A 19,447-nucleotide genomic window follows, 5' to 3' on the forward strand; every position below is an offset into this window, starting at 1 on the left:
TAGACTGTACAACCCACCAACACCACCGGTGTGACGCAATCTATCTACCAAAGAAACAAACACACAAAAAAAAACTTAGAAATGTGTCAATCATGATGTCATTGCTACTTACTTCACACTCACACTTTCAACATATCTAAAAAAAAAATTAAATTTCAAAACAGCACAGATGGGAGTGGGATTTACTGACAAGGTGCATATTAAAAACCCCAAGCGCAAAAAACTAATTGTCTAGCCTGACGGTGTCATACTCAATTCTATTAAGAATATGAGTCTGATACCGCTCCACGTGGCTGTGATTATGGAGCGTGTTTCAACTGAACCAGGACAAAAACTGCCTCTGCACTCAACTGGATAGACCTACAACCAATCAGAGAAACCGAGTGCATGATGTATGTTGAAATGGTGTCTTTGATTGGTTCGAACAGCTTTGGTTCGAGCATAGTTGCGCCACAACGGAGCGAAACCAGACCGAACTTCCCGACCTGGGGTGCGTTTCCCAAAAGCATCGTTAGCCAACTACTGTCGTTAAGTTACGTCGTTAATGACGAAGGTCAAGGATTTGGTGTTTCCCGAAACCCTAGTTCAAACTAACATTCGCAAGCTGCATCGCAAACTTTTGTGGTTTGAATGACAGCTCTTCACCTGTAGTTCCTTGTTATTATAATATGTAGACTTATGTTGATCATGCTTAATAAGCAAAAAAAACATGTAGTACATTCTATATCCATCTTTCTAAATATATTAAAAAAATTATTTAACGTTTTTAAGTTTGTAAACAGAATTAAAGCGCTGCATTTGAAAACTGCGCATGTGCATAGCCCTACAAGCTTTAAGACCCTGGGGAATCCCTGGGAGGAGTGACGTAAGACGGAACTTGCGCATGAAGACAAAAAAATAACTAAATCACGATAATAAAATCAGTATTCTGGTGCAATATACCTTCTTTACAGCAGTAATCTGACATTAACTCGATTTGAACAGATTAATTATTACTCCACCTCCCACATGACATCATCAGCTATGTTGTTGAACCAACATGGTTCAAACGTCGAATGTGCAACAAAGTTACTATGCTTTCAGAAAACAGTCGTGACAAAGTAGTTAGTTTGTCCAACTTTGCATCGTACTATGTTGGTTCAGCAGCGAGTTACGTTGTTGTTCGGGAAATGCACACCTGAAATGTTGTGGGCGGGGCTAAGTTTAGCTGGCACCCAGGCTGCTAATTTTCATAATGGTCAACACAATTTACCAAGGTCAGGACAATTTAGCATAGGGTGTAATTCCCTGTTCATATTACAAGCGACAAGCAGCGACAAGCAGCCACCCGATCCCATTCATTTTTTTTAATAGAGAGCGGGCGATTTCGGGCGACACGAGCAACAGTACCTGGGTTTCCATCCAAACGTGAAGTAAATCTTTTCAAAATTCGCAAAAAGATAAAAACAAACAAATGTGATTTAGGTGCGTTTCCATCGAGGTGTTCAAGCTAATGACGGTGGTATTGATAACCAGGGTGCGATTTGTGAAAAAAACAGAGGGGGGGATGTTTTCATAGGCGTCGATTTCGGCGACGGTGGGTACCCACCATATTTCGTCATGAGTCATTTTGTACCCACCACTAGTTTTAACTTTTTTGACTGTTTTCAGTGGTTATGAAGAGCAATATGAGAAATTTGGTAATCATTGGCCGACCTAACAAAATTCCATTATAATATTATTATTTTTAATATATATTTCTAATTACAATATTTCTAATATTCAGAAATGCGCCCTCCGCTCACGAGCTCTGATCGGAACAAACCCGAACCTCACTGTCTGCTGAACTTGTGCAGAAACATAAAAATATAACCAGCTTTTCAAAATGGTTTTAAAACTAAACATTTATACTATTTTAGCACAAATTATGAGCTTATTGAAGATTTTTTATAATTCTTGACATAATGCGTCTCTGTCCACAACACATTTCAAAACATTTTAAGTCATAAAAATAAATCATGAGAACATGAACTCAGTCCTGCATTTGCAGGAATTGTAAAATCTTTTTTCTTATTAACTCATGAAGCAGCCTAACGCAATATTTTTACTCTAATAGCTTATATTTCCCCACACATATGAACTGTGATCATGCACAACGAAAAAACACGCAAGAATTAAATCTTGAATGGCAAAACTATATGGCACAACGTAGTGTCAACTTAAACATAAATATGAACAATGTATTGATTGCAAAGTTAAACCATTACAGTAGAAACTGTTTTAATGCTGCTTTTAAAGTAATAACATTAACTTTACACCGCGATGCTGAGCTACAGTGAAATGATAGAAAAGTCAGATGCATTATGTGTTAGTCATTAACTTAGCCTCATTTGCGCAAACTGGACGCGCCCGCGCCTCGCTAAACGCCTCATCGGATTTATCATGTGTAACTTCAGCCATTCTCAGTGGTGTGACTGGGACACTAACTCCGCTTGTCATCATAAACAGATAATCAGATTGTTATGTTTATTCCCGCTTTATTAATATGCGGCTGAATATGCTGCATTTCATCGTTTCGACACACAGCGCCATAACCATCTCGCAAGTGTTGATAGGCTATTACTCGTGAGGTGTAACCGGGTCTGTAACCAATCAGATAGCGCCGCGGGCGGGACATTGAGCAAGTCTGCAGAGTAGTGAATACAGAGAGGCTGCGCGGCAGCTGTATCAGAGCCAGCCAAAGTAGTGCATTTTAAAACAAAATTGACTTTAATCAAACGATCCGTGATAAGTTTTGTGATCCGTCTCGCCACTAGTGTAGTAGCACTGATCACTTTGAGGGGGGGATAAATTTATCCCCACCGGGGATAAAAATAATTAAGCAGAGGCAGGGATACATTGACCAGAAAGGGGGAAATCCCACGCATCCCCCCCGGCAAATCGCACCCTGTTGATAACTAACAGTAAATAAAACAAGGCACACTTAGAAAATAGAAACAAGACTGCATTGAGTTACGATTGGGCAAGTTATAAATGTACTAGCAGTGCAGCTTTTAATTGCAAACTGAAGAAAGCAGAATTTTTGTTGCAGGCACTAGCAGCAAGCGCATTACAATAGCGTCAAGCCCCCAGAGGTGGAAAAAGTACTAAAATTTTGTACTCAAGTAAAAGTAAAGTTACTTTAATAATATTTTACTTAAGTTAAAGTAAAGTTACTTGTCTAAAAATCTACTCAAGTAAAAGTAAAAAGTAAATCATTTTAACTTTACTCAGAGTAAAAGTTACTTTTTTTTACAGCGGGAAGAGGTGGAGGATTCTAGTATAGTTCAAAAACGACAAGGGAATATAAATCTCAAACTAGTTGTTTTTAATTGTAGGAACATCTTTACAATTAAAGTGCAATAACAAAAAGTTAATAAAATAAAAAGCTTTTTTAAAGTAAGAAACATTTATGGAATTGTTTAATGATTTTTACATGTGAGTTATGCACTTTTGAAGGTGGTCAGCAGCTTGTAAATACAATCACTATAGTAAGGTTGTAATTGATGGATTGCTGGTAACATACATTATTTTATTAAACTATATATAGTTTAAATGAGCATATAATGAGATGAGTGCCATGTCTATATACATTTGACACGTTTATTATCTTCTTACTTCCCTGACCTGGGTACCTGATGACCTTTATTCTTCTCTCTCTCTCTCTCTCTAATTTCGTACTTAAGAGCATTAATCCTACCTTTAATAGAAATGAAACACTCGCTTCGCGTCAGTGGAAAGTGGTCGCTTAAATACGACCAGCGGTTTCTTTCATAACATTTGAACTGAGGCGGGTCTGCATTAGCGCGCGCCTGTCTCGTCCGTCTCCATGGTTCTTTTTGCGCGTTCCCCCGGGCCCCGCCCATTTACATCCGTTGCGCGTCTTTATCACCTTGCTTTTTAAATTTTTTTTTACTCAGTAACGGATATGATTTAAAATGTAGCGAAGTACAATACTTTAAATAAAACATACTTAAGTAAAAGTAAAAGTACAGATTTTAAAAACTACTCAAAAAAGTAAAAATACACAAAAAACTACTCACTTACAGTAACGTGAGTAAATGTAATTCGTTACTTTCCACCTCTGCAAGCCCCATATACTGTATGGAAAAGTCAACATCAGCTGATACAGCTAGATGAAAATCCAGTTAGTTTTAATGTTCGCTACATCCAAATTTATCCGGCAAATGCGTTAAGTCAAAAACCAACTCATGCGAGCGTAAAAACTTTTTTGCGTGTTAATGGATTTTTATTCAAATTTCCATCACTCGTTTCTTATGTCATACTTCAAAATGCGCATAAAATCAGCGCGATGGAAACCTAGCTAGTGACCATTGGCATAAGACAAAGTTGAAAAAACTTAAATTTTATTGCAAATGCTAAGCGACTTTCTGGAGCAACTACCAATGGGAGTGAAGCGCATGGAGTTCACATAATCCATCTTTCATCTGTTACAGCAGTGGACGGTTACTCATTCGTTTATAAGTTTTACAAGGAAAACAAGATTTAGATACGCATTAGAAACGAAAAATTAGCATGACACAAAGTTAAATCCTACGAGTAATCTAGAGCAGTGGTTCTCAAACTTTTTCAGCATGCGGCCCCCCTTGTGTACGGCGCATTCCTTCGCGGCCCCCCCAAAGAAAATTTATGACAAGAAACTGTTTTAAAACTCAACTTTTAATTACACAAAACATACTAAATGATACAAAGTAGTGCTGTTGATTAGTAGTCTTATTTTTTTAGGTTTAATTGCACAGATTTCATGATAAATTAATTTATTTTATAAAATGTCATAAAACTGGGGCCCCCCTGGCACCATCTCGCGGCCCCCCTGGGGGCCCCGGCCCCCAGTTTGAGAACCACTGATCTAGAGCAAGGAATGCAATGGTTCACGTTTGGTGTGTATGCAGCATAAGCCATGCTTTTTTAGGGGCGCAAATAGCAGTAAATTGACAATCACAAATCTTAGTAAATTGCGTTGTTTGATTTATTTAAATACTCTTGTTCCATAAATTTTTACTGACAGTAGTTTTTTAACGGCAAAATAGACGTTTGCAACAGCGCAAGCTCTTAGTAAATCTGACCATTAACGCACTTAAGGCTATGCATTACCACAATTAGTTGAGTACTTTGCATTATAAAAATTATTATAATTATACAAGTGCATAAATTTTTGAAAATCAAAAATTAACCCTGCATAGAATGTCTTGTATAATAAACCTCCGACAGACATGTGTACAGATCTAGCTTCAAAACCAGCGACTTGCATATACACACAGTCAGAGCAAGCTGGCCTGGACCAGCAGCTAGGAAAGTCCCAGGTCTGAGGCCCATCCTGAGACTTAAAGGTCCCATCTGTGTTTGTGGAATAGATTGGGGAACACAAAGTCCCCCAGCATCAGGTGTGAGGTGGGGTTCAGCTGCTCTGGACCGTGTGTACGGGGGGCTCCGTGATGGTTTTGCCCATATGTGATATTTGCAGATGCCGTTTGTTGTAGACTGATCTCACCCTTTCATGCACATGTGAACGTACTGTACAGTACATATAGACACACACAGAGGCACCAACACGGTGCCTTGTATATCTGGTTAAAGGAGTCACTGGGGATGATTAAAGAGAAAAGCAGAAGAGGAGAAAGAGAGAATAAAAAAAAACATGAAACATGTTTCTGGAGAAATGAAAAACATCAACATGGTGGGAGGCCAATGAGATTTTAAGCCCCTCTGGTACAACTGAAATACTACATTTCAACAGGCTTTAACATTTTAGAAGTCTGAAGCACGGAGTACAGTCTGTTTTTTTACGTGTAGGCGAACGTACGTGCACATACGAACACACAGCCTTGAAAAGCATAATTAATTTGACTCATACGTGTACGTGTATATTACATTCTCCTGTAGGCGCACACGAGACCTTCAAGTACAATATTCGCTGAGTTTATCAAAAACAATATCTTCCCATGGAGGATGTATCTCTCATATGTCTTGGCCTGAGGGCGGGGCTATATTGACATGATCAATGGCCAGAATTCCGACGATCCAAACAATTCCCAAAGGACAAAATCAAGTCCTGCCCTACATTCCAGAAGCTGTTGCACTCGGATATACGTCACAATACAGAAGAAAACACCTTTTGACTGTTTCATTATGATTTTAAATGCATCTTAAAATGTAACTAAAATTTCATCTATCAAGAGAGCAAAAGGGCGAGGGCGAGCAAAAGACGGAGAGAGACAATGGAGCATTATCATTGAAGCAGGTACTGTAAGGTTCAGAGGTTCAGGGCAACACTGTAATTAAAGCGACTCTATAAAATTAAACTAAATGAGTGAATGAGACCACAATAAATCTCTTGTAATCACTGCAGCTGCACTCGCCCGCCCTGTGAGTGTCTCTCTCTCTCTCTCTCTCTCTCTCTCTCTCTCTCTCTCTCTCTCTCTCTGTGTGTGTGTGTGTGTGTGTGTGTGTGTGTGTGTTTGTGTGCGTGTGTGCGTGCGTGCATGCGTGTGTGCACTGAAACCGTATTAAGTGTATCACTGGTCTGTAAAGGTTGCTGCGAGGCATTGTGGGATGGCACCAAGAAGCGCATTAAATCTCAAACATAAGGGGCTCATCTCACTGCTTACTATTAAAAGTATGGTATGCATTAACAGTAGCATGCTACAGTACATTGTCACATGATTTCGTCACATGTAGCACGTTGTGTATGCACATTTCTGTATGCATCGTACCTATACTATGTACTGCAGCATTTATCAGTCCTTCTAGAGAAATGGGGAATTTTTTTGTGATTGTTGTAGGCAAAAATCTTTACTCTTGCAGTACGTTTTCTTAAAAAATGCGATGGAATATGTGGGATATTTATGCAATTTATGCGATGAAATTGCGGGAACTTGTGGGAACTTGCGAGAACTTGCGGGAACTTGCGAGAACTTGCGAGAACTTGCGAGAACTTGCGAGAACTTGCGAGAACTTGCAGCTTTTCAATGATGTTCACGTCACGTAGTTACGTCACTTCATAACATTCCCATGGCAACAAGGGACATGGCTACGCTTGTGTAAAGTAAATGCAAAATTTTTTCAACTTTCTGGGGATCAAATTGAGGGGATTATGAAGTCATGCAAGCCCTGCATAAATTCGGCGATTATGAAATCATGTAAGCCCCGCATATTTTGCGGGTGGAAATCTGCAATTTATTCAGCGAAAGTGCGATGTATTTGAAAAAATGTGCCCCCCGCATAAATATGCGGGCTTTGGCTGATTATGCATTGAATCATGCGATTGCATTATCACGTTTTTCTGAAGGAACTGATTTATATATATATATAGAGAGAGAGAGAGAGAGTAGTATTATAATCAGTATTGGGTGTAACGCATTATAAGTAACATGCATTACGTAATACTGATACGTAATACATTACTATTACTTTTCTGAAGTAACGAGTAAAGTAACGCTTGTACTTTTTAAATGTACACATTAATATTTGAGTTACTTTTTCAAAAAAGTAATGCAAGTTACTTTTCAGTTTAATTAATTCGATAAAAAAGTAACTAAACGTAGTCACATTATGGACTCTATGCATACACACCTGTGTGGGAACAGTTTGAGTCAGAAACTGAGATGGCAGGCCAGAGTTCGACATTTTTGTGATGAAATATGCAATTTCTGAATGCGGAACTTTTCAGTCATAAAAAACACCTGCAAGGCCTGAAAGAGATCAAGCCTCAGCCAAGAAAAAGTAACGCAAAAGTAACTAAAAAGTAACTTAAGCATTACATTCCATGAAAAGTAACAAAGTAATGCAATTTACAAAGTTACTTTTCTGGGAGTAACTTAATATTGTAATGCATTACTTTTAAAAGTAACTTTCCCGAACACTAATTATAATATGTGACCCTGGACCATAAAACCATTCATGAGTAGCACAAAAAAGCTTTTTTATGACAAAAATCATTAGGATATTAAGTAAAGATCATGTTCCATGAAAACATTTTGTAAATTTCCTCCCGTAAATGTATTTTAAAAAAAATGTAATTATGATGAGTAATATGCATGGCTAAGGACTTAATTTGAACAACTTTAATGCTAATTTTCTTAAAGGAGTAGTATGTAGGATTGTGGCCAATACTGGTATTGCAATCACAAAACTTGTGGCTAAAACTGGTACTGCAATCACGCAACTGGTGGCCAATACACAAAATGACAACATAAACATCAGTTGAGGGCTGCAACTCCACTTTTTAAATGACAATATCCGGGCCATACCACTGTTGTGAGTGATATAAGTATTTGAAATGAAAATGATTTCTTAATGTCTAGTGACATATCAGGGCCATTTTATGATTAATTGATATACATTTCTTACATACTGTTCCTTTAATATTTTAATTTTTTGCATCCCCAGATTCCAGATTTTCAAAAGTTGCATCTCAGCCAAATATCGTCATATCCTAACAAACCATAAATTAATGGAAAGCGTATTTATTTTTAACTGGTTTGTGGTCACGTATATTATTCTGAACACAGCCGGTTTGTATCTGACCTACCCACACTTTTGTGTGTTGTGCACAAGGGAGAATAAAATACATGTGTGTATTTGAACATGCATTATACAAAGTTAATTACATGCACGATTAATTCGAACATGAAGAAAAATGATTTTATTAGTTAGAAGAATACCTCATAAAGCCGACAGAATAAAGCTGCTTTGTTTGTGTGTGTTGACTAAACCTCTGAATCAAAGCCTGGGCTGATAGGTCATAATATGATAAGTGGAAGAAGAAGAGAAAAATCACAGCTCTCTCTCTCTCTCTCTCTCTCTCTCTCTCTCTCTCTCTCTCCTCAGCTGTGCAGAGACATAACAGCTTAATTTATTTATTCCATTCCCATTAATTAGAACGTTTGCACTGACAAAACAGGCAAGAGGAAACATTAGCACCTAGTTTACACTCCACGTCCCTGAGCTGCCCTGATGTGTTTTCCCTCTCATAAACACACACACACACACACACACACACACACACACACACACACACACACCACACAAATGTGCAAACTCTTTACCTAGCTAAATAAAGACAATATAAACAGTTTATTCTAATTTCATAACCCGAACCCTGCAAGAAAATTAGCAATTACATTAAATACATTATTAATCTTGTGAATCATTTCACCTTCAAAGTTTGTCTAATATATAGCTATACTTTCAGGACAAAACTATCAACACACACACACATGTGGTTCAGTAACTTGCTTAAGCATAGATTGAAGATTTGCGGCTGATGAGGTTCGCTGTGTATCAAACAGGCTTTCTGGATTGACCATAAATGAAACGTTGTACCTTTGTATAAATGACAAAAGTAGGTTACAAGTTAAGAGTTTGATTTCAAAACGCGATAAATGTTATTTAAAAAAATGAGTTACCGCCAAAATCAGGTCAGTATTAAAAAGAACATTCTTAATTTTATGCAAAATCCAATATCCACCGTGTTATTTTGCCATGTTTTCTCCCTTTTTCCCCAAAACACAATAAAAGCCACTCCTTTTTCTCTGCAGAATGCAATAAATCCGCTCAACCAATCACAGCGCACCATTCCACGCATTTTAAAACAACAATGGCTGCACTTTGTGATCAACAAACAAACAAAAACAAAATAATAATTTGATGGCATTGATAAACGTGTGGTGGTTTTCTGTGATGGGAAAGAAACGTAAGCCATCAACATCTAATAATTTACGCGAGAGGCACTCGGGTGACGGAAAAATGTCGGCTGTTGCTTGTTTTCCAGACAGCATCAAGCTTCTGTCATGCTAACACATTGACCCCAGAGGATCTTATGAAAAACTTTCCATTATTTTACGCAAAGCCAACCAAAATTGAGCAGGACCAAAACATTTTACAGCTGATTGCTGTCAAAAACGTTCAGCGACGACCTCCCAAGTATAACCGCAGCAATAGCCTCTTTCACACAGTAATTCTGGTAAATTACCATGAATTTACCAGAATTAATTTACCAGTAAATACAAAAATGTGCTGTTCACACACGCAGTGGCGTTCCGTTATTTTACCAGTAAGACATCATTCACACATCAGTATCAAAATACCGGTAAATTCGTTGAGAAAGCGGAAGTACCTGTAGCACGCGGCGAGCTCAGTGTTGTATTTGTAAACAATCCACGTCGTTCATATCCACGGTCCGTATTTTGTTGTTTTCACGTCTGTGGTAAACAGTCGCGAAGTTGCTCATGACCAAACAACATTGAATGAGACGATGTCAAACCGAAAATGCGTTTTTAACAACAGGCTTCACAGAGGGCGTGCTAAGGAAGTCGGCAATTCGGCGGTAAGCTGTTTTAAACAACTTTTGTGAAGAAATGTGGACGTAAACTTTCAAGCATTATGTGTGTGGAAAACGTCCGTAAACAGTGCGGGGGTAAACGCGTCATCTGTAGTAAAGCGCTATGATTGGCCCGAAGCTGTCAGCACGGTCTGACGTCGTCCGTTCTAAATGCCGGTAATCCTATAATTTTTGTTCACACATAGCGCTTACCGGTAAATTACTGGTAATCTTACAACCTGTCTTACTGGTAAATTGGGAGCACTGATTTACCGGAAAGGTTCTGTTCACACATGACATGTTAACGGCAATTTACCAGTAAATTACCAGTAAAGACTGTATGTGTGAAAGGGACTAATGACAGTGTTCATAATATGACAAAGTAAGTGTTTTGATTATTAATGCCATTATTGTTCATTTTTTTTTAATCAGTGTATACCACTAGTCAACTAAATTAATATAACATGGTAAAGATGAATGCACATTTATATATTGATTCAATAGATTTATAGCATAAAAAAAAAACCGTCTTGGATTTATTGCATTTTGTGGAAAAAAATATCAGTTTTTATAATAAATCTTTGAAAATCTAATTATGGATTTGAATTTTTATGTTTTTATAAAGATGCTATGTGAAAGTTTGTAACAGAAAATAGTGGTTTTTATCTTGTCACTTCCTTGGTATAGAAAACACGTTTTTACCCAAATTAGTCAAAATGGATTTATTGCGTTTTGGAACCAAATTCTTCAAGTGTAAGTTACTGCGTTGTTATAGTACCACATGTAGATGTAGTATTGTTAGTGTACCATGGTAAACTTTTGTAAGACAAACTGTCTCTTTCTCTTACTCTCTTCTGTCTCTCGCTCTCTCTCTTTTTTTCGCTCCGAGGGCCGCAGAAGGACCCCCGAAGAGAAGAAAGCGGTGTACTCCAGCGCTGTGGTGAATGAGGTCTTTTCACCAGAGTCCTGTGCTGTTTACTCAACTTCAATAATAGCCCTCATTTTCCAATCATTATTCGTTGAGTCTGACTGCTGCTATTAGGCTGTCCAGTGTATCACTCATATCACAGCACACACACATAAATGACATCACACCACAAATATACATACTTTACAAACATACAATCCTGTGCGGCCTTATGTCAACCTCTGTAACTCATCTGGTAAAACCTGGAAAGTGCACTAATGCAAGCTTTCCCTCGAGACAGTGAAAACTTTTCGAAGTGACATTTTCGACAAGTCGGAAAGCATAATTTTAAAACCGTAATTCTATTGGCGACGGTTCGGATGAAGGGCAGGTGGGGCTCGCCTTGGTAAAAAAAGAGTAATTTTGTGTGAAAAAAACACGATTAGCTGGATGAGCAATTGGACCGTCATTTTAATGCGTCCCTCTCTGTATGCAGGCAGAAGCCCGACAGCCAAAATCAGGTCTGCCAAACTCTCCATTTTGTTTTGGAACATGGCTGTTTCATATAGCACCGGGATTATTTGCTGTAGCCAATTCGTGAATCATTTACAAGAGAAACCTTCCAAAAAATAGGGGGGATACAACGAATCACAACGCAGCGTCTCGCAGATCGATATTTTTATTTAAGTAGTCGCTTGTTTTTCTGTCGACGCCGTGAGGCGTTAAGATGGCGATGGGGTTTTGACGCCGAGATGAGAGAAAGAGAACGACGTAACCAGAGAACGGGGCAGGAAAGCGAATTAAATGGAAGGAGAGGATGGGAAAGAGAGAGAGATGTTGGCAAAGCGTGTGCCATGATTTGAAAAGCTGAGATCTGAGTAGCTCTGCCAAACACACACCAGTCGAAGTCCCATCGCAGACGGCCTTTTGTTTTTATCTTGGCATTTACCACCGCTTTCATTCTCTGACCAATGTTCTGTGTTTTCTGTTTTAACAAATGCACACTGCAAAAAATACAGTATTTTTGTCAAATCAACATATATTTAATTAAAAAATGAGTTAAACAATTTTAACTTGTTATTATAAGTTATATTAATTTATCATAAGTCAAAACTTAAATGACTTGCAAAACCAAGTTGTTTTAACGTCTTGCAGCATATTTTTTTACATTGCAACAATGCAAATTATAATAATAATTATTATTATTAATACTTAACCAGGATTATGTTTTTGTTTAGTTCCTGTTTATAGAAACTTGACACATTTAAATTTCCAGAGTAATATTATTTACACATTTTTAGGGTGTAAAAGAGGCTAAATCTGCTTCATTTACTCGTATACGTTTTGTTAAAGTTGTCTGTAAAAAAATCACGGCAATCCGTGCATCACATAACTTTGTTATCTCTGTTAACACTTTCTTGTGCTGTGTGCTTTTCCAGATGCTTTCTTACCTACACACATTAAAGCAAAAAATATAAAAGTAATTTTGAAAAATATATAAAATTATAAAAAAAAAAAAACAATGTTTACATCATGACATTTTATAAGAATTATACAGCAAAATACCGCATCAGATATTTGCTGTTAAAATAAAAACCATGAATGAAATGCCAATAAATACAAATTCATAATGTTTTAAAACAGAAAGTATGAATAAATAATAATAAACAAAAATGTCAAAATGACAGTGTGAGCAAAATATATCTATGTTGTGAAATCATGATATGTTATGTATTATATTAAGTGTTTAATATATGACATAAATAAATCAACGTAAACAGTAAAGATCTAAGTTTACAGTTATTTAATATTTTTAGCAGATCTTTTAAATTAAGTATTTTATATTTTTGGATTTATTATTCACATTCTCTACATTTCTAAATAATTTTGAAACAAAATCTGATTTTATATATATATATATATATATATATATATATATATATATATATATATATATATATATATATATATATATATATATATATATATATATATATAATTTTAAATATATTTTAAATGAATTAATTTTATGTTTGTGTAAACAGCTAAATAGAAGCAAGATGAATCATTATTTTTCCACATTTACAATCATTTACTTCTCCATCTGCACTCTGCACAAACACACGCACACATAAACACAACCTACAATACACAACAAACACAGAAACCCAGCTTCTGAATCCCATCCAAACTACACTATTTAGTGATCTGGCCTGTCACTCCCAACACTCTTATTCTGCCAGAATAAATCCTTCACGATTCAAAAGAAGGTCAAAATTAAATCCAGGTCCAAATCAAACCGTCGAGCAGAAACCGTGAAGGTGACCAAAGCGTCGTGTCAGTGGTCAGAGAGGTCTCGCGTCTGATCTGTCGGTCTGGTTACGGCCCAAACCGAAGCCTCAGCAGCAGGGTTCTGTTAGCGGTCCGCAACACGACGCTTCACCTTGTTTGCTAGCCAAAAAGGAACGGAAGTATTTTCTTGCTGCCCAAAACCCCGATGGCTTCCAGCAACCTTATCACATTCCTGGCTGGATTTCGTCACGACAGACGGTCATGCACTACCATATAACATCAATATCTGAATCCCAAAATGAGAATGTTGTGTTGTTGTTTTTTAGTTACATTAATACATTGCAGTCTTTTTTCCTGTTTGGATCATCACAAAGTTGAGTTTGCGAGCTGACCTGCAATCTTATACATTATTTGTACTCATACGTTATACAGTTTATATATTATACTGTTATTTAGTACTGTTGCATATTTTTTCTCTAAATATGTGTGAAATTTTAATTTTACAATGCACCCATAGATGCTGACACATGTGCTTGCACAAAGACAATAAAGTTTTTCAAGTTTCAATCTTCATAGACAATTTTATCTCAGCATTTATGTGAAATATTTGACTAAAATGTCGATTCTTGGCATGACAAGAATCCATGTGGTATTGTGCAGTAAAATACTGCCAAACTTGCGCATTGTAAAAAAAAAACAGTTAAAAAAAACGCTGGGATAAATTTAACAATGAAACGCACAATGTTAAAACTCAATGCAACACTGATATCTTTAACACCTCTGAAATGCCGAAGAGACGACTCTGAATAGACGAATCGCTGTGAAATAAGCGATTTAACGCCTGACTGGACTTGAAGAGTCTATTGTCATTCAACTATATACATCTATTTCCTCTTGAAAGAAAAAAAGCCACCCTTAGTGGCTCCTCTTTTCAACCCGGGCAGCCTTTCAGACTCTCTCTCTCTCTGTCTCTCATAGCTCTTCTCGTCCGCCCGTCTGACTACAGGACTTGGCATTTAATCGGCCGTGCGAGTTCGACGCAGCACATGTTTTTATCATGACTATGTGATAATGGAAGCCGTATGATGAGATGAGCTCCAGAGATGACTAACTGTGGAGAAAGCATTCATCATTTTGACAAACACAGAGCGGGACGTTTTCTTTCGAAGACTCCAACGTTTCATTAATCATCGTCATTAACGTGGCCGGCGTGCGGCGAGAAGACGCGTGTAATTAACGCAGCGCGCTCCGGGGTATTTAATCCACGTGTTTCGAAGGTACAGAGCTCCAGCCGGCTACAGTTTAACGTCATTAACGGCACCCACGGGGCGATACGACACGCATCCCGTCAATGCGGAGCGAGACGCTAAATGCAACCGATTACACAAACACAATGATCGACACCTTGCGCAAATATCACCGGATGCCTTGTTGTTCCAATGCTGGAACCGCTGATTTTCAAAGATGACATGATCAAAACCAGGCCTGATTTTTGGCAGGCGTTCCTGAACTACATCTAGCCGTTTAAAATTGCAGATTATTTTGCAAATAATCTTTACGAAACCTGAACAACTTTGTACAGTTTGTCTGTGTGTATAATAAACAAACAAATGTTTTAGTAACATGTGTCATAAACTGACGATATATAAGCCATCAGGCCGGGTACTAGTATCCGGATTAAGGCAGGATATTCGGCAGGAGACCCGGCGAGCCGTTAAACAGGAAGGAATCGGCTAATGCTGGGATCCACACGGGGCGAGAAAGACTCGACATGGACAACAAAATCTCTCACAGAGCCAACTATCAGAATTATAGCTCGGTGTTACAACAAAAACAAGACAGTCCAATGTTGTCTTGTTATGCATTGAGACTACATAACCGAGACTCCTTTAAACAGTTACAAATCTAAAACTGTGATATTTCTGAGTGCCAATGTGTGGTTTGCCCAGAAACTGCCACAGACATAGTCAATCTAATAAATGACAAGTAAAACAAACCGTAAAAAACGAAATACATAAATATGACATTGTAAACAAACCAGTGGGATATTACTAAACATCCACATCTTGCATCCTCCTTCTTACTTATACAATATTATGCATGAAATATTTATCATACACATTTATTAAAATTTAACTGGGGGTGCACGGTATATTAAAATTATTGAAATATTGCAAATGTGCATATTGCAATTGCATGCAATAAATTAATGATTGCATTACGTATAGTCAAATTTTAGGTTAATGCAGATATGATATGGTGAGAACGAGATGCTTTCTTTTTTCAGAAATGTAAAATTAATTAATTTTAGTTTTTAAAAATATTATAAATTAAATGTATTTATAAACTTTCAAAATTTGATTTAAAGCAAATTATAAATTGTAGTGCATATCGCATAATTAAACATGTTATCGTATATTGCATTATTAATTTTGTGTATTCCTTATACAGGTCTCAGGATTTTAAAATGACATTCAACGCAATGTTATTTACTATTAAGTTTTATTAATGTTATTTGTTCAGTATTTAAAATGTTAGATGATCAAATTGAAGAAAATTATTTTGATTGCACACCATAAATTGTAATGAATAAAAATAAAAGTAAAATAAATATGAATACTCTGCTTCTGTAAAAGTGCAGCTGAACCGTGTGTGTGTGTGTGTGTGTGTGTGTGTGTGTGTGTGTGTGTGTGTGTGTGTGTGTGTGTGTGTGTGTGTGTGTGTGTGTGTGTGTGTCAAATTGTGTGTTATGGCAGGGACAGTTGGCCTTCTCCCAGCCGGTGTGACAACCAAAGCTTGCAGCAGACACACACACACACACACACACACACACACACACACACTTGTTTGCAGTTTTTGTACACACAAGCTTAAATGCAATCATACACACCAGCTCATCAACACAAACAAACACAATAAAGCATCATTATAAAAAGTGCATGTGCGTACATTCATGTACACTTTTGGAACACAGCCCGGAACCAAACCCGGCCCGAGATTGTGTGTGCCAGTGCGTATGTTTGACTCACCTGGCGAGTGTACGAAGTAGGCCAGGTACAGGTCCAGCTCTTTGACAGACACCCCGATGTGGTGCGGCTGGACGCACAGGCCGTGGTTGGAGCACTGCGGGGACTTCACCAGGCGTTCTCCGTCTGTGCTCTCTAGCGGGCTTCCCTTGAACAGGATCACCATCACCAGGTCCAGACGCCAGACCTTGTCGGCCTGCCGCAGGCAGTCGATCCGCCGGATCTTGCCCTTCTGGTCGGGGTTGGAGAGCACGCAGCACGGCGCCTTCTTCCCCGTGATGGTGAGCACGAAGTCCTCGCGGAACTCCGGCCGGATGTCTTTGCGGAGTTTGGCGAGGAGACGCGACGCCCACTTCTGCTTGATCTCGGGCTTCTCGCCCAGCAGCTCGTCTTTGACGGCGCGCTCCTCGTCCTTCGTCATGCGTTTCTCGTGCTTCTTGAAGTACTTGCGCTTGCGGGCCTGGAGGTTGAACCAGGTGTAGGAGAACGCACGGACGTGTGGCAGCAAAGCCTCGATGAAGGGATGAAATTCATCCTGTTGGGGAAGAAAAAAAAGGAGACATTTCAGGAAACTTTAGGATTTATGGGAACTTTGCCATAAAAAACATGTTAATTATGAGGATTTCCTGATAAGTTAAAACAATGTATTTTTTTTTAAATAAAGACTTCTTTTTTAGATAATATATATTTAGATTATAAATTAAAACATTACTTTAATTATCTCAATTGGATTTTTTTATATACCTTATCAAATTTTGTACAAAAATTGGGTAAAAAAAATGTAATCAGAGATAGATTATCTGAAAACCTTGTCTTAAAATCTTATCATTTAAAGCAAGATCAATGTATATGTTTAGATATTTTTACTGCCAAAAACAAAACTACTGATTTGGAAAATTATTATTCTTTTTTTAAAATATATAAAAATACCAATTTAGTTAATTGTTGCCTAATTAAAATTTGTAAACAAAAATGTAATTAGCCATCAGTTATTAATTTGTCCATTTAAATATTCTTCACAAAAGAAGACATTTAAAAACAAACATGCAAAAAATCCTTAGACTGATGGCTATTTTTTTAAAAACAGTTCAAACATTTTTGGACTTTTTTATCCGGCGAACAGGAATTCTCAAAGTCTGTCATTCAGAGAATGAAGATTCTTTAGCTCAAGTCAGGCCAAGGAAAGCTTGGCGATCCCCACAGCAACCAAAGACTCATTCAGCCATCCAAGAATACCTTCACCACACAACGTTCAGTGACAAAGCCTAAACCGCGCCACGGTCCCCCCGTGCCAGGGCCGCCGTGCCCCAGACCCTCTCCGCCAACTCTCGCCACAACAAGACCGCGGTTAAACTGCGTTCCTTCAAGACCTGCCATCAAATCCTCTCTGCGGGCTGCAGACGTGCAGCAGAAATCCAGGCATGTTCACATTTCAACAATCGAGAAGGCAAGATAGCACCAGGAAAACCAAACCACACACAGGAGCAGAAAGAGAGAAAGGCTGCTAGTTACCATTTTGCACTCTCATCATAAATTTGGCACGCCGTTCAGGATAGAAAAAAATCCACCCGCACCAGTTCTTTGCCACTCACGCCGAAACAACAACTGCTGGCTTGGCACGGACGGAGAATTGGCAAAAAGTTGGGTAAAATTGAAAGAAGGCTGGAGAAGTTCCAACTGCCGGCGGGAAGATGGGAATTTCAAGATCGTCAGATTTCTTACAAAATATTTTAGCTTTGCTAAATTATAAGAGGACAAAGTGATTATTGCAAAAGAAACTAAAAACAAATATTAATTAAAAAAGTGAAAAAGTACGAGAATAAAAACCTGTGCTGAAAATAAACACTTGCACGTTCCAAAAAAAAACAAAAAAATTAATCTAAACAATGCCGGAAAAAATCCTTGGCAAAGTGCAATGAGAGTTTTCTCAGATCTCAGAGTCCTGTAGAAGACTCAGAGACGCGGCGCACGCATAACGCATGCAGGCACACGCGCCTCCACGCACACATGCATACACACTCCTGCGACGAAAAGGGTGGGGGAGCGGGGGGAGCTGGCTAATGCAAAGCACAGAATACGGATAGAAAAAAAGAGAAGCGAATCAATGTTGGACGAGCTCGCAGGACCGCTGGCAAACGCAAGTGCGTCTGCTTTTTTTACTCCTTTTCTCTCCAACTCTCTCTCTCTCTCCCTCGATCGCCCGCTCTCTCTCGTCCTCTCCGCGTTCCTTCCTTAACTATTGCCTGATTCTTTGCCAACGCGAGTAGGGCCCACCTATTTGGCAACAAGATGCCTGTAGCTCAGCCAATACGTTAGCTTGAAGAGCTGAAAGGGAGGGGAAAGGGGGGATGGGGGAGAACGACAGAGAGAGAAAGAGAGAGAGCACGCCGTCCAGTCCGACGGTGCACAATTTGCCCGTTTGACAAGTTCCTATCTGCCACCGAGGCAAAGTTCAGCATCCCATCCGCCTCGTCATGGCAACCGTCCTCTTAAGTCACAGTCGTGGTCACCATCGCCGTGGCTACCCGATCCCTCCCCTCTCCCGGCTTGTGCGGTGCCACCTTGGCACAGGGCGATGAGAGAAAGCACGCAGCTCCCCAAAACTCCCAGCAGACCCTGCAGCCGGCAGCTGCTCGTGGATTTAACGCCCGAGACAAAGGCGAGGGCACCACGAACCCGTCGCTCCCCGAAAGCCGCCGTGTGCATCTCTAATTTAAAACAAACATATGCTGCACTCATCTATTACTACACCAAACACGAGGAAATGAACAAACAGGCCAAAGGAAAGGAGATAGCATCTAATACTAAGCTGTCCGGTATGGCATAAGAATAAAGATTTGCAGCACGTTACGCAAAACATTT

General features: G+C 38.6%; 1 protein-coding gene across 19 annotated transcripts in view; it reads right to left on the reverse strand.

The window, feature by feature from the left end:
* Positions 1 to 19,447, reverse strand: part of LOC129421321 (nuclear factor 1 X-type) — a 196,177-nt gene that overhangs the window by 110,551 nt on the left and 66,179 nt on the right. For 17 of the 19 annotated variants that reach the window (XM_055176829.2, XM_055176823.2, XM_055176790.2 and 14 more), the window contains one exon: positions 16,589 to 17,120. In XM_055176829.2, coding sequence (XP_055032804.2) covers positions 16,589 to 17,120 — 532 coding nt within the window. The other 2 variants (XM_055176872.2, XM_055176841.2) reach the window with 2 other exon arrangements.

This window comes from Misgurnus anguillicaudatus, unplaced genomic scaffold, assembly GCF_027580225.2.
Source record: "Misgurnus anguillicaudatus unplaced genomic scaffold, ASM2758022v2 HiC_scaffold_29, whole genome shotgun sequence".
NCBI lineage: Eukaryota > Metazoa > Chordata > Actinopteri > Cypriniformes > Cobitidae > Misgurnus > Misgurnus anguillicaudatus.